Consider the following 14,092-nt stretch of genomic DNA (forward strand, 5'->3'; position numbering starts at 1 on the left):
TAATTTTGACAGAGAAAATTTGGAAACAATAGTCCTTTAAAATTACTTTCATTGCTGGTATCTGCCATTATTTATTAACTGGGGAATACAAGACATGCTATAAAATTTTAAAATGTATAAATGTAAGCTTAGTGCAAAGTACACAGTTATATTTCATTTTAAAATATGAAAAAAGGAAAAAAAAAAGAAAAAAGAAATAACTTCATTTTAGGCCATTTGGATACCATTTTAGGTCAATAATAGTACATACAAATTGCTATTTGGTATTCATTCTATCACATACAATAATGTTGCTTCAACTTCTAGCACATATGCATGAATAACCAGGACACCACATTTCTATTTCAAATTGGATCCAGATACTGTATCCTAACACAGATTAATATATAACCCAACAAGGCCACAGCTTACTTCTTATATCCCTTGAACAATGCACTGGATTTCTAAACCAATTAAAAAGATGGTTAAAGGACTGGAAAGATAGCTCAGCATTTAAGAGCACTGGCTGCCCTTCCAGGACTAGCATACAATTCCCAACATCTCCATGGCAGCTTAGAAGCCATCTGTAACTCCATTCCCTGGGATCCTATCTTCATCTGGCACCCATGGGTATCAGGCATGCACATATATATACGCAGGCAAACATCCATACACATAAAACAACTTTTTAAAGATGGCTACTCTTAGCAACTTATTCTAAATTCCTGCACAATGAATTAAAATTAGGACAAAATCAAATTAGTATAACACCACTATTAAAACCAGACTACAAGGAGAAAAAAAAAAAAAAAAAGAAACCCCATCTCACAAACTAAAAGGATTATGAAATAAATTTCTTTTCCTCTTCACCATGGCCAGTTTCATGTAGTTACTGTCTGTCAATCAGTGAATAAAGGACTGAAAGGTTATAGGAAGCAAATGGCTCACCTTGTCCTACACTTAACAGCTACCTACAATTTACCCAGAATCAAGAAAATAAACGTGACAGCAAAAACAACTGTTGAATAAAAAATTGTGGGCATTTTCTGCATTATTTATTAACTACAACATTTAAGATTTTAGAACTTCGGGAACACTTACTGATATCAGAGCTCCAGCAATAACTCCTTTGCATTAACACTCTCTTTCTAATAGGAAACGATGTGACAGTGAGTAAACGGGCAGTTCACATACCAGGACTTCTTGAATCCCTCAAGCAGGTAGGAGATTCCATATGAAGCAAGGCTTCAGCAGCTTCAATTGTCTTATCCGTACAGTGTGCATTACTGCTGTGAACTGATGCTTCCACTGTGAAAAGGGGAAGTTCTTAATTAAAAAGGAAAACACTAGCAACTTAAAATATATTACTGAATATGTAAAACCTAGTGTCCACGTGAACAATTTTAAATAAGCCATTGAGGATTCATTAACTACTTACGAAAGTAATAAACAATAGTAAAGCTAATGTCTACATTCTGTACGTGAATGTTGATTTTAAAAGCAACCAATGTGCCAGGTATAAGCCACGTGCTTATAATCCCAATACTTGGAAAGTTAAGGCAGGGACTGGAATTTGAGCTATATATACCTCAAAACCAAAACCCCAACGAATCTAACTAGAAATGAGTGAAAAGTTCCTAGACCTTAACCAAAAGAAAATAAAGAAAGAACCCTGAAATATGAAACCTGCATCCATTTTAATGACCAATATTAACAGAGGGAACCATCCACACAGGTTGGGGAACAGGGAGCGAGGCTGGGTGAAGAACAATAACCCTGTAGGTCAATTGTGTAATATGTGTTGTCGCTATACTGGGGGTGATATAATAGCCAACAGATGTCAGTCAGGAGCACTTTGTTCTAAGCTAGCCTAAGGAGTTACTTCAATTTTTAGGTAGTCTCCTATGAGTGGACAACCTCCAGGCAGGGATTATGTCACACTTCAGAACCTCCGTCGACTTCGGTAGGTTTTACACAAGTGAAGAACATATGTGGGTGAGCACATGAAGAGATGGGTGATTTCACCAGGAAGCTTTTCCTAATTCAACTGCTCTTCCTGTGTCTATTACATTTCTCTTATGCTTTGCTATCAAATGATTTGTGAAACAGTGAAGTACACAAGTAGAAATTTGCACTTTCAGGTCTAACAGCTTTGGTTCTTAGTTACTGCCACTAAGGCAATCCATTTACTTTCTTATGCCTGTTTCCACTTTTATAGAGCAGAGCAGGACATTTCCACAAATATCTGTGAAAACAAGATACAGTGCCTGACATGAAACATAATTCTGTATGGTAACTTCTCATTCCTGTAAAATTGTAAACTCCTTGAGATTAAGGGAGCAATCTTTTGTTGTTTGGTTGGTTTGGGGGTTTGTTTGTTTGTTTGTTTGTTTCAAGACAGAAACAGTTTCTCTATGTAGACTTGGCTGTTCTGGACTAACTTTGTAGACTAGGCTGGCCTTGAACTTCAGTGACCCGCCTGCCTCTGCCCCAAGAGCACTTGGATTACAGGTGTGCGGCACTGCACCTGGGCTTAAGGGAGCTGTCTTAAAGACCCAACTTTCCTTTCACAAGTGGATCTTAGTTTGGAGGTGCTGGAGATCAGACCTAGTACTTCCCACATTACTGGGCAAGTGTTCCACCTCTAAGCTCTACAGCTAGTTCCAGATTTTCCTTATGGTAAAGCACACATGCATTTCCTTTATGTATCAAATTAAGGACAATCCTATGATCTTACAGGAGAATTGTCAAGAACTCATTATCGGGGCTGGAGAGATGGCTCAGTGGTTAAGAGTACCGTCTGCTCTTCCAAAGGACCAGGTTCAATTCCTAGCACCCACAAGGCAGCTCACAACTGTCTGTCACACCAATTCCAAGGGACCTGATACCTTCACACTGATGCACATAAAATAAAATTAAAATTAAAAAAAGAACTCACTATATCTTATGTACATTTATTTCACATTCTGATTTATACTGAATAATTGGTTAGAGGTTCTGAAACATAAATACTAGATTTTAATTTGACTGTTTTTTTTTTTTTTTTTTTTCTGAAGCTCCCTTTAAGGAGCTTTTGTGAATGTTCACACAATTTCATAAAACCATGACAAACTAGCAAGTACAGACATGAATCTTCTAAAGCCTGTCTCAGGAAACTTTACTTATAAAAAGAAAATCTTTCAGGGTCTCCAAATTCACCAAACACTAAAACCTCGGCCTTAAAAACAAAGTCATTCGGAGGGCATTTGTTTTAAAACTTCAGGCCTGTTTTAGCACCTGTTATACACCGTCCACTCTCTCAAGCAAGGTACTCGTGTCTCTCCAGTTGCTCTTTCCATTTATGGAAATCTGCTCAAAGCTAACTGGATCCGCAGAGGCAGCCAAACCTCTAAGTAAATCTATCTTTAGGTGACCCTGCTTACTCTTATCTGCAGCTTCAGTGAGGCAAAAGATTCACTTAGCCCTTCTAGTTCAACTTAAAAAAAAACTTAGTATTAAGTATAAAAGACACTGCCATTCTTGAGTATTTTCCCCCCACAGTGCCCCTGACAAGACTCACATATACTGCAAACCCCCAGAAAGCAAATTCTCATGTTTTAAACATCGACTTGGGAGCCATTCTTTTTAAGGCAGGATTGGTGTTGTAATTTAGCTGTTGTCTTAGGTGCTATTAATAAACTATCCTGGGTAAGCTAATTCCTTATGTAATATTATGAAGATATACTCTAACACTGAATTGTATAACAATTATAGTTTTGAGTATTTAAAAAACACAGGGCAATAAAACTACAGATTTAAAAATATTTAAGTTATAAACAACAACAAAAATACTTGCCTAACAGTGACACATTGTGTACCCTAAATTCTTAGGCAGCTTGAAATACATTTTTCAAAACCATTATTTCATGTTAAGTTTATGTTAGTACAAATGAACCTTGACTCTTTCTGGTCTGCTTTTGTTTCTTGAGACAGGATCTCATGTAGCTCAGGCTGGCCTGGAGCTCTGGACACAGCAGAGATCCTGAACCTCCAATCCTCCTCCCTCTGCACCCTAAGCACTGATATTCCGGGCGTGTACGACCACACCTAATTCCAATTAGTTTCTTAAAGTGTATTTTCTTGCTTTTACTTCTGACTTCAAACTTCTCTTCCCTCCCTCAATTTATCAAATTATAACCCAAAAGTATTTTACTATTATTTTAAATATCCACAATTAAGTTTCCAAAAAAACTTTTTTGGAAAAGTTTTTTTGGAAAAGTTTCCAGAAAATCCAGTATGTTAAGTACACTAAGCCAGTGTCAGTTGAGTATTTATCAGGTGCCCAGTGCTTTGTGACAAATCCGAGTTCTGAGTCTGAATACAGCTCCCCTGGCCTCCTGACGCTTCAGGAGCAGTGATTTCTATTTTGAGAGCTTTCCATGTTCATCTGCAGCTCAATGCTAAACAAATAAAAATTTAAAAACCTAGTGTCTGATAAATTAAAATACAGTTTCCAAGAAAATGTTACCAATTTTATGGAAGTGAGGAGTCTCTCTTTATACTTTGTCAACCTAAGTCAACAGCTAATTTTCTTAAAATAATCTTTGGTAACAGAAATTTAATACCTGTCCATTTCTGTAATTTAAAAAACTTCAATGTTGCTTTGTTCAGCTCAATAATTCAAACAAAATTTAAGGCTGGTGGTGGTCCCTGGACTCAGGAGGCTGAGGCAGACAGATCTCTGAGTTTGAGGCCAGCCTGGTCTACAGAGCGAGTTCCACGACAGCCAGGTTACACAGAGAAACTTTTCTTGAAAACAAACAAAAAAGAATATCCACTTAGACTGGAGAGATGGTTCAGCAGCTAAGAACACTGACTGCTCTTCTAAGATAACCTGGGTTCAATTCCCAGCAACCACATGGCAGCTCACAACTGTAACTACAGGATCCAACATTCTCCCAGACATACACGCAGGCAAAACATCAATGCACATAAAATAAAAAAATTTTTCTTAAAAACAAAATTTAAAACCACACATTTGTTAAGATATAAATTTCTATTTAATAGTACACTGCAACCAAAGTAAGCAAACTAAAAGCAACCTCTGCAAATAAACCTCTTTCGTACTACTTTCTAGACAATGTATGACATTCATGGTAGAAAATAAGCAACTCAGTTTAAACACAGAAACAAACTAGTAAGTAACTGGACAGATCTCATTTTCTCGCAGTTGAACTCACTGGCTAAGCCTCCTTGAAGTAATACATATGAAAATGATTTTAATTCTGATCACAATACCATCAATAAACATGGCTTGTGCTGCCATTTACTGTGGGTAAATATACCCGCTCCATGTCCATCTCCAATCAGCTGGTGTTTGTACATGCACTGTTCCAGACTCACTCAACAGCTGTTACAAAACACCAAACTTGGTAATTAAGTCTGACAAGAGGCATACCTCCCAGCTTTGCAAAGAGAACGCTGGCAACGGATCTAGTTCATAACAGTGTTCTCAAGTCAGAAATAAACTTTACTAGCAATGGAGTTTGAGAGCAATGAAAAATACTTCATTAGGTGTTAGTTTCTTCTAAACACAGCACCATAAACTAGTACTTCCTTGGTCATCACTCAAGTTCTGCATCGCCTGGCCATATCCCCCATTCCCCAGAGCTCTAGTAGTGACAGAACACAAACCACTGCAATAAGAAGAAAGTCTGGAATCTTTCACCTTCACATCTGTCTCCCTTGACCATCAATCAATACAGCTTTACAAAATATTAAAAAAAGACAATTAAAATTACTTTTGATTCCAAAGTTAGCCAATTAAATATATAAATATAAGCTAGAATTTAAAATTTTCTCATAGCCACATTTAAAAAAGTATAATAGTTACCACCTTATGTAATATTATGAAGATGTACTCTAAAACTGTACTGTACTACAATTAATACCTTTTTTTTTTACCAGAGGGGCTACCGAGCTACATCCTCAATCTGAAATTAGTACCTTTTGTTCAGTCTAGTATTTCCAAAATATTGCCATGTCAGCATGTAATCAATATAAAAACTTTCAAAATTCAACTTTCTAGCCAGATCTCAAATACTCAATACCCACAGGTAGCTGGTGACAATTATGCCAAATATAATAAACCCATTCTTAGACTTAACTTTAGAATTATTGAGAAACTCAAAAAGACTTTGAGAATATAAGTGTTATCTACAGATTGATACTGTATTTGAAAATTAAAACTCAACCACACAAGTTACTTTATGCCTGAAATCCTAAAATAAATCTAAATACTAAAATAACAAGTGTGTATATGTTGTGCATGTAAGCCTAACCCTTAACCCTAAGAGTATGTATGTATGTATACATGTATACATGTATGTATGTATGTATGTATGTATGTATGTATGTATGTATGTTATTGGAGATAGGGGTTCACAAGGGATTGAACCCAGGGCCTCACATACATACACTAGGCAAGCAGTCCACCATAAAGCTATAGTTTCAGCCCTCTTTTATTTTTGTTTCCATTTTTTATTTCAGATAGGGTGTCATTAAGCTTATCCAGGCTGGCTTAAAATTCACTCTGTAGTCTATATAAGCCACGAGTTTTCAACAAACCTGCCTTAGTCTCCAGAATAGCTGCGATTACAGACCTGTGCCAGTAAATCCAGCATGTTTTATATATTCTGGGAATCTTTTTAAAATTTCTTTTGTTTCTGTACCCTTATAAAACTGGAGAGCAAATACTCTCTTAATATAATGAAAAATACTTTGACTTTTTAGATTCCCATGAAAGCCTCCAGGAATCTCCAGATCAGTGTGCCTCCTGCCTTTCTCTACCATTATTTGTTTCTAAAGCAAACTGCTTCCTGTCGAATTGATTGACTTTATATCCGGAAACTGGTTTGTAACTCACTGATACAAAACTCACAGTACTCTTATTGCAATAAATTCAACTGTTAATTTCTTCAATATTTTCAACATGATTTTTTCCCCCTATCCTTAGAGATCATATCCAGGGCCTCACCAATAAGTCATACACTCCACCTCCAAATATGTCTTACTCTTCCTATGTGTGTGGGACACATGTCATGTTATGTGTGTGGAGGTCAGAGGACAACTGTGTGGAGTCAGTTCTCTCCATCCACCTTCATCTGGCTCCTAGAGATCAAACTCATGTCTCCTGGTATCACTGAATCATCTCACCAATGGCAAGGTTAAGTCTCTGGACAAAAAAAAAAAAAAAAAAAAAAAAAAGTCATTCTTTTACTTTTATTTCAATACATGGTAGCTACTTTGCTTAGTTGGTTTTTGAGGCAGGGTTTCTCTTTATAGAGCTGACTGTCCTAGAACTCACTCTGCAATCAGGCTGGCTTCAAACTCACAGAGATATGTCTGCCTCCACCTGCCAACCGCTGGGATTAAAGGCTTGCACCACCACTGCCCAGCCATACTTTTCCATTTAATGTTACTTTTTATGACTGTCTTCAAGATGCACCCAATCACACCCAAGTCTGAAATTCTGAAATGCTTTGGAGTGTGAATATGCAGATATTCCAAAGTCTACAAAGCTTGTAGGTGCAACAAGTCCCAAGTACCATGGATAACGGATAGCCAACCTTCCCTAGATATTGCAACTTAAAGTACATCAGAGCTTTCTTCAGTTTCAAAATTCATAATGAACACCGACCAAGCATAGATTGTTTTGTCAATGAGATGACTTGTGCTGGTTTAGGAAGGTGGCTCCGTTGATAAAAGTACTTGCCATAAAAGCAGGAAGATCTCAATTGGCTACCTATCACCCAAATAAAGAGTTGGGTGCTCAATCCCAGTACTCTGCTTGTGTGGCAGGCAACTGTAATCCCAGTGAGGAGGCAAAGACAGAAGGATCTATCTCAGGGCTTTCCTGGACAACCAGTCCAGCTGAATCTGCAGGCTCAATGAGAATTTCTGTCTCAAAAACAAGAAAAGGAAGTGATGGCAGATACCTAACATCAACCTCTGGTCTCTGTATGTACATGCATTTTTACAGATACAGAGACTATCCTGTATGTCCAGAGAAAATTTCCCTCTTTGTTTAACAATACCTCTGGAGAGAAAACTCCAGAGACCTTAATTCTCAAAAGAAAAACAAAAGGGAAATTAATGCCAGCACTCAGGACACAGAGGCCGGCAGATCTCTGTGAGTTTGAGGCTAGCCTGATCTACATGGTGAGTTCCAGGACAGCTAACAGTATATAGTGAGACCTTGTCTTAAAGAAAAAATAAAAAAAAAAATTAAAAAAAGGAGGAAGGGGGGGGAAGAAGAAAAGAAGTAGTCAAGGACTTTACACTTCAAGAAAAAAAGTGAAAATCTTTTCAACTGAAAATCTTCTCTCAAATATAGTATACATGTAATATGGTCACATAAATTATTAGAAAAGTAACAATGTTAGACATTTATTAATCTACACACACATACATCAGAACTGAGCCTTGAGTATTAAAGTACATCAAATACTTATTGTAAGTTTTTAAAGGTTGGCTGAAAGCAATTAACCTCTGACATACTCACATGGCACATCTCCTAAAATTTTTTAAAAGCAAGTCTCACATCTTTACCTTTGCACTAAATGTATTGGGCCACCCGTTATTTCAGTGCTTTAAATGTCCTTAGAGATAAGCTAGTCAAATGCTAAGAAGGTTTGATGGTTAAATTAAGGTTAACTAGGACAGTTTTATTGCTAGCTAACTAGAGCACTTCAACCCTTGGATGACTGGTTCCTTAAGCAAAGTGTGTGAGTGTGTAGTCCTGGCTAGCCTGCCTTCCTCTGCCTCCACCTCCTCAGTGCTAGGATTAAAGTTGGCATCAGCATGCCACACCCAAATGCAAGTTTAATAAGAATATTAAGTCTTGACTGCAAAAAAATTTTAATTTTAAGATGCCATGGATTTGTTATAAGCACATTATTTACTTCATCCCTCACTCGAACACCTAATGGCATAAATATTAACAACTGAAGGTCTACATAAGTCATAAGGAAGGAAGATAAAAGCAATATATCCTGTAGTAATAACAGTGGTACTACTAACTGATCTACAGTTGGTAAGAAACAAGTTATACTAACATCACTCTATTCAAAGGTTATTTATTCTGTAAGTTCTTCCCAAGCGTCACTCATTTCATACCATCATCAAGTAATTACTGCAATCATTACAACTACCTTTTTATTCGTACATTACCTAGACTTTCATCTGCATGCTTGTATCTGATGACATCTTTCAAGGAGGCAGAGACCATTGCATCCACTTACTAATAAAATGCGCAGACACTGGGGTTGGCTCCATGTAGCTTCGATGGCTGAGAGCATGTTGAATCCCCCAGGACCACATAAGCCAAGAGTGGGTAATACATGTCTCTAACGCTAGCATTCAGGAGGTGGAGGCAAGGGATCAGAAGTTCAAGGCCAGTCTCAGCTACATGGAAAGTTTGAGGCCATTCTGGAATACGAGACTTATCTAAAAAAAAAAAAAAAAAAAAAAATTGAAAGCATTAATCCCCATGTGCCATTAAAAATTATCAGCAATAAAAAAATTTAAACCATAAAATCTTAACTTTGTTATTGTTGTTTTTTCTTCTTCAAGACAGGGTTTCTCTGTGTAGCCTTAACTGTCCTTCCTGGACTCCCTCTGTAGACCAGGCTGGCCAGGAACTCACAGAGATCTGCCTGACTTTGCCTCCCAGAGTGCTGAGATTACAGCAATCTCAATTTTTTTTTTAATTAATATGTCCTTCTCACTTTTAACTGGCTTTGAATATATCAGCAAACCCTCTTAAGTTTCCTTCTAAAAGCCTGTAGTGTTCTTCAGATTACATGAATTGAGAAATAATTGCATGTGAAAGTCTTTCATGGTACACTGTGATTTAAAAACCTTTAGTTATGGGGCTGGAGAGATGGCTCAGTGGTTAAGAGCACTGTCTGCTCTTCCAAGGGACGCAGGTTCGGTTCCCAGCACCCACATGGCAGCTCACAGCTGTCTGTGACCTCAGTTCTAAGGGATCTGACACTTTCACACTAATGCACATAAAATAAAATTAAATGAATTATTTAAAAAAAAAACCTTTAGTTGTAAGATTTCTGTAAGAAGTACTCACAAATCAAGCAGATCTGGAAAATGGCATCGAAAATCTTAGAAAACCAGCATCAGTGGAGGTGTAGCCCTGTGGTAAAGCACTTGCCCAGCATGCTGGAGGCCCTGATTCAGATCCCTAGCACCACAAACAAGAATGCCTATAAAAAAGTAAAGACACTGATTTCCAAAGACTAGATCACGTTTACTCCCAGCAAAATATCTACTGGCCACAATCTGTTTTACTGGTAATTCCAAAAGCTCACGGAAAGAAAAGAAACCTTCCACTTGCAAAATTAAGTCCTCAATAGAAACTGTGCTATGATTCTCTTTCAAGTATTCACATGCATTGTAAATAATGTCTTTAGGTTTATTAAGCTTTTGCCTGTATGTATGTGCACTGTATGTGAGCCTGGTGCCCATGGAGTTTAGAAGACGTTTGTATCCCCTGGAACTGGAGTTACAGGTGGTTGCGAACGTGGATGCTGAGAACCAAACCCAGGTCCTGTGCAAGGGCAACAAGTGGTCTTAACTAATAAGCATTTCTCCAGCCCAGAAATAACATCTCTTGAAGCACACACAGTCAACACAACACCACTAACCCAACATAAACGTGTACACTAATTCACAGTGATCAGCAGACTGAACACAACAAAGATCCAAGTTCTCATTGTGTTCTCCTCTCACTTAAAAAAAAAAGTTCTTATCCAAAAAGGTGTCTAGATGCTGCTCAGTAAATTGTGGCTTTTGAAATGTGTAAATACTAATCAACACTGCGTGTTATACAGTACATACAGTTCCATCAATCCAGATTTTATTTGAATTTAAAATCCCATTAAATTAAGAGATAAACATATGCTGATTTTTACTTCCCAATCAAACCAAGTCAGTTTGGTCTGCCAAACTACCAATTTCAAGATCCCTACCTAAAAACGAAAAATGGAAAAGACTTGTTCAGACCTTTAACGCACTACCGTTTGGTGACTATTTCTCATCTTCCAATTCCACATCGATGAAGATATGAAAACAGGACCTGAGAAGGGACCGCGTGCGCTTATTATGTCAGTAAGCAACAGTGTTCAAGCAGTGCCACATCGACCTGGGGCCCCCGCTGCGCTGTCTGCGAGCAAGTAAAGCTGCTTTTTCTATGTAACTTAAGTCCGTGCCCTTCCGCTGCAGCAGTGGCGCAGCACATCCCCCACCCCCGCGGCCACTTCCGTGTTTACACTCCTCTTCCCTCCAATTCCATGCGTACATTGTCAGCTTCACTCCCGCCCAAGCTTCATTGGCCCGGCTCGGGCCCGTGGTCCCGCCCCCAGAAATCAACGTTCTTATTTGGAACAGCTCGGAGCGCAGATTGGAACCGCGGGCCTGTCAATCGCGCGCGTTCTGTCCTCTCCCAGGCGCTTCCGCTATGGTGGGAGGTTTGGGGGAGGGGAAAGGGGGCAATTCCGAGCCGAGACTTCCCTGAGGCCGGGACGCCCTCCCGCCCGCCCCGCTCCTCGCTTTCACCTAACGTTGACCAAAATAAACGTTCCCCTGCGCTGTCCCCACGCCGCGGGCCGGCTGCGCGCAATACGCCCGGTGTCCTTCCCATTCCCCCTGACATGCCCGCCCCACGAGGGAAGGAAGGGCAGCAGCCCAGCCTCGCCGCCGCCGCCGTTAGCCGGGGCAGGGAGGCGCCGGGCCGGCGTCCCGCTCGGCACCGGGAAGTGGCCTCAGGACCGTTACTCCGGCGCTGCTCCCTGAGGGACGAGGCAGGAGGCCCGGCGCGTTTTGGCGGGTAGCGCCCGGGGCCGCGGCGTCCATGCGGAAGTGGCGGCTGTGTGAAGCGGGAGGCGAGGGCGGCGGGCGGCCAGCGCCCCCGGCCGCGGGCAGGGGCGGCCTCCCGGCCGGACAGCGTGGCAGGCGGCGGGGACAAGAGCCCCGCTCACTTCCTGGTTCCCCGGCAACTGGGGCGAAGCGCGCAACTCGCCCGCGCCGACTCCCCAACTTAGCCGCGGCGCCGCGCCCGGCCCCCGCCGCCGCCGCGCTCCCCGGAGCGACAGCCCGGAGCCGAGGCAGGTTACTCTCCAAGGTGATCACTTCCTGATTTGTCGCCTCCATTACTTCATTCACTCCCCCCTCAGCGCGGCCGCCCCGCTCGCTGCCGGGGGCGGACACCGGACCCCGGCGCTGACCGCCCCGGGGGACGCTCCCCGCCCGCCGGGCGCCCCCTCGCCCGCAGCAGCGATGCACCGGAGAAAAGTTCCCCTGCGCTTACCGGCCCGGATGAGCAGATCCAGCTGGTTCGTGGGTCCCTCATGCAGAGACGTCGCCATGTTTATCCCGGGGCTGGAACTGCTGCTTCACATTGACTTACACCCCGAGCAGCGGCGACCGGGGAGAAGGCGGAACCCGCGGCCGGAGACACACGCCGTGCGGGCGGCACACACTCACGCACTCGCACACACTCCGACGCCCGGATCCTTGCGCGTCCTCCGACAGGAAGCGGCGGCCGGCCCGCCTCCCGCCGCCGGGCTGAGCAGCCCCACCACCTAACGGCAGGGGCGGCGGCGGCGGCCCCGGCTGGCAACGCGATCCTTCCGCCCCGCGCCCAGACAGGAAGTCCCGGGCGCCGGCAGCCGGCGGCCGCACGGACACCTGAGGCTGAGGAGCCGCAGGCCGCCCTCGGCCCGGGGACGCGGGCCTCGGCAGGAAGAGGCGCGCTTCACGTTCTGCGGAAGCGAAGTCTGCAAATGTCCCCTCTGGAAAAGAGCCACGAATCAAATTTTTCTTCCTAGAAGCCACCTAATACCTAGTCCCGCAGCTGCACATGAGGGTGGCTTTTTAATTTCTTTTGGCCTTTCTGAGCTTATCCAACACACGATCACTTGAAAGACCTGCACTTAAAACAAAAACAAAAAAAAATTCGTTCCTAGAAAATTCTAAAAACATCATTAGGGAAGTCAGGCGTCTTCAACTACTTCACAGACGACTTGGCCCACTTCTCTGCAGAAGTCAGAGTACACTAGACAGGTAATTAGTAAACAGCAGCGGGGCAGCGGCCAGCCTCCGGAGACGGGATTAGAGTCGCTCCGTTTGCTGGTCAGGAAATTCGTGTGCCCTCACTTTTATTTGGTTCACTTGGACAAATGAGCGTATTCGTTCATGTCCGAGGTAATCTATTTTTAAAAGTTTTCCTTCAAACTAACCTTACAAATACTATAGTAGAAAAAAAAAATAAATGGCCAATTAGCGGCTATAAATTAGTGGAAATATAGGGAATAAAAGCTAATTAAATGCCTTGACTGTTTAAGAATTTCTTAACGTAAAAGCTGAAGCAAAATGCTACCCTGAAGTTTTGATTGTCACACAGTTTATGTAAGATGCACTTCCAGTGGACTATGTGTTCAATAAAAAATTTATTGAATAAAAAATAAGCATCTGTAATGGTAGGGTTACAAATTTGAATTGAGTAAACTGCTTATAAATAAAAAGTTTGACAGTAATACAATATGGTTTTATAACACCAATACAGATCAGATAGGTTTACTTAAGACTGCCATGCACAGGACAAAAGGAATCAGCTATCTGATAGCTTTCAGTTTTCATTGCTATAATTTTGAAAGCATCTCCCATTGACTGACAGTATCTTTAACAGTTTATCAAGAAAGATAAAATACTAAAGGGTAATTTGATGACTTTAGGCAGATCATTCAAGCTGATACCAAATCAGAATTTCTACTCCAGTAACCCATTTTCCATGTATTCTATTTACTAAGGAAATGGAAACCAAAGGTGTGTGTGTGTGTTTGTGTGGTGTTTAGATGACAATTAAAAGTGGCTTAAAAACAAATAGTATTCTCAATAAGGGTCAGTTTGAAGTTTGACACAACTTTTACCTTACTATATTTCAGATATATCTGAAGCAATGTGTGGGTGTGTGTGTGTACAGAAGCATGTATGTGTTTTGTTGAATGTACATCCTAATTATATGCATCATGTCTGACTTACATTTTAAGCATCAAGAGAA

General features: G+C 41.2%; 1 protein-coding gene across 9 annotated transcripts in view; it reads right to left on the bottom strand.

Annotated features, from left to right (window-relative positions):
• Positions 1 to 14,092, bottom strand: part of Elf2 (E74 like ETS transcription factor 2) — an 81,101-nt gene that overhangs the window by 10,578 nt on the left and 56,431 nt on the right. For 4 of the 9 annotated variants that reach the window (XM_055596778.1, XM_055596777.1, XM_055596776.1 and 1 more), the window contains one exon: positions 1,174 to 1,287. In XM_055596778.1, the coding sequence (XP_055452753.1) occupies positions 1,174 to 1,287 (114 nt within the window). The other 5 variants (XM_055596779.1, XM_055596780.1, XM_055596782.1 and 2 more) reach the window with 5 other exon arrangements.

Source organism: Psammomys obesus, unplaced genomic scaffold (genome assembly GCF_907164565.1).
Source record: "Psammomys obesus unplaced genomic scaffold, mPsaObe1.curated_primary_1811, whole genome shotgun sequence".
Lineage (NCBI taxonomy): Eukaryota > Metazoa > Chordata > Mammalia > Rodentia > Muridae > Psammomys > Psammomys obesus.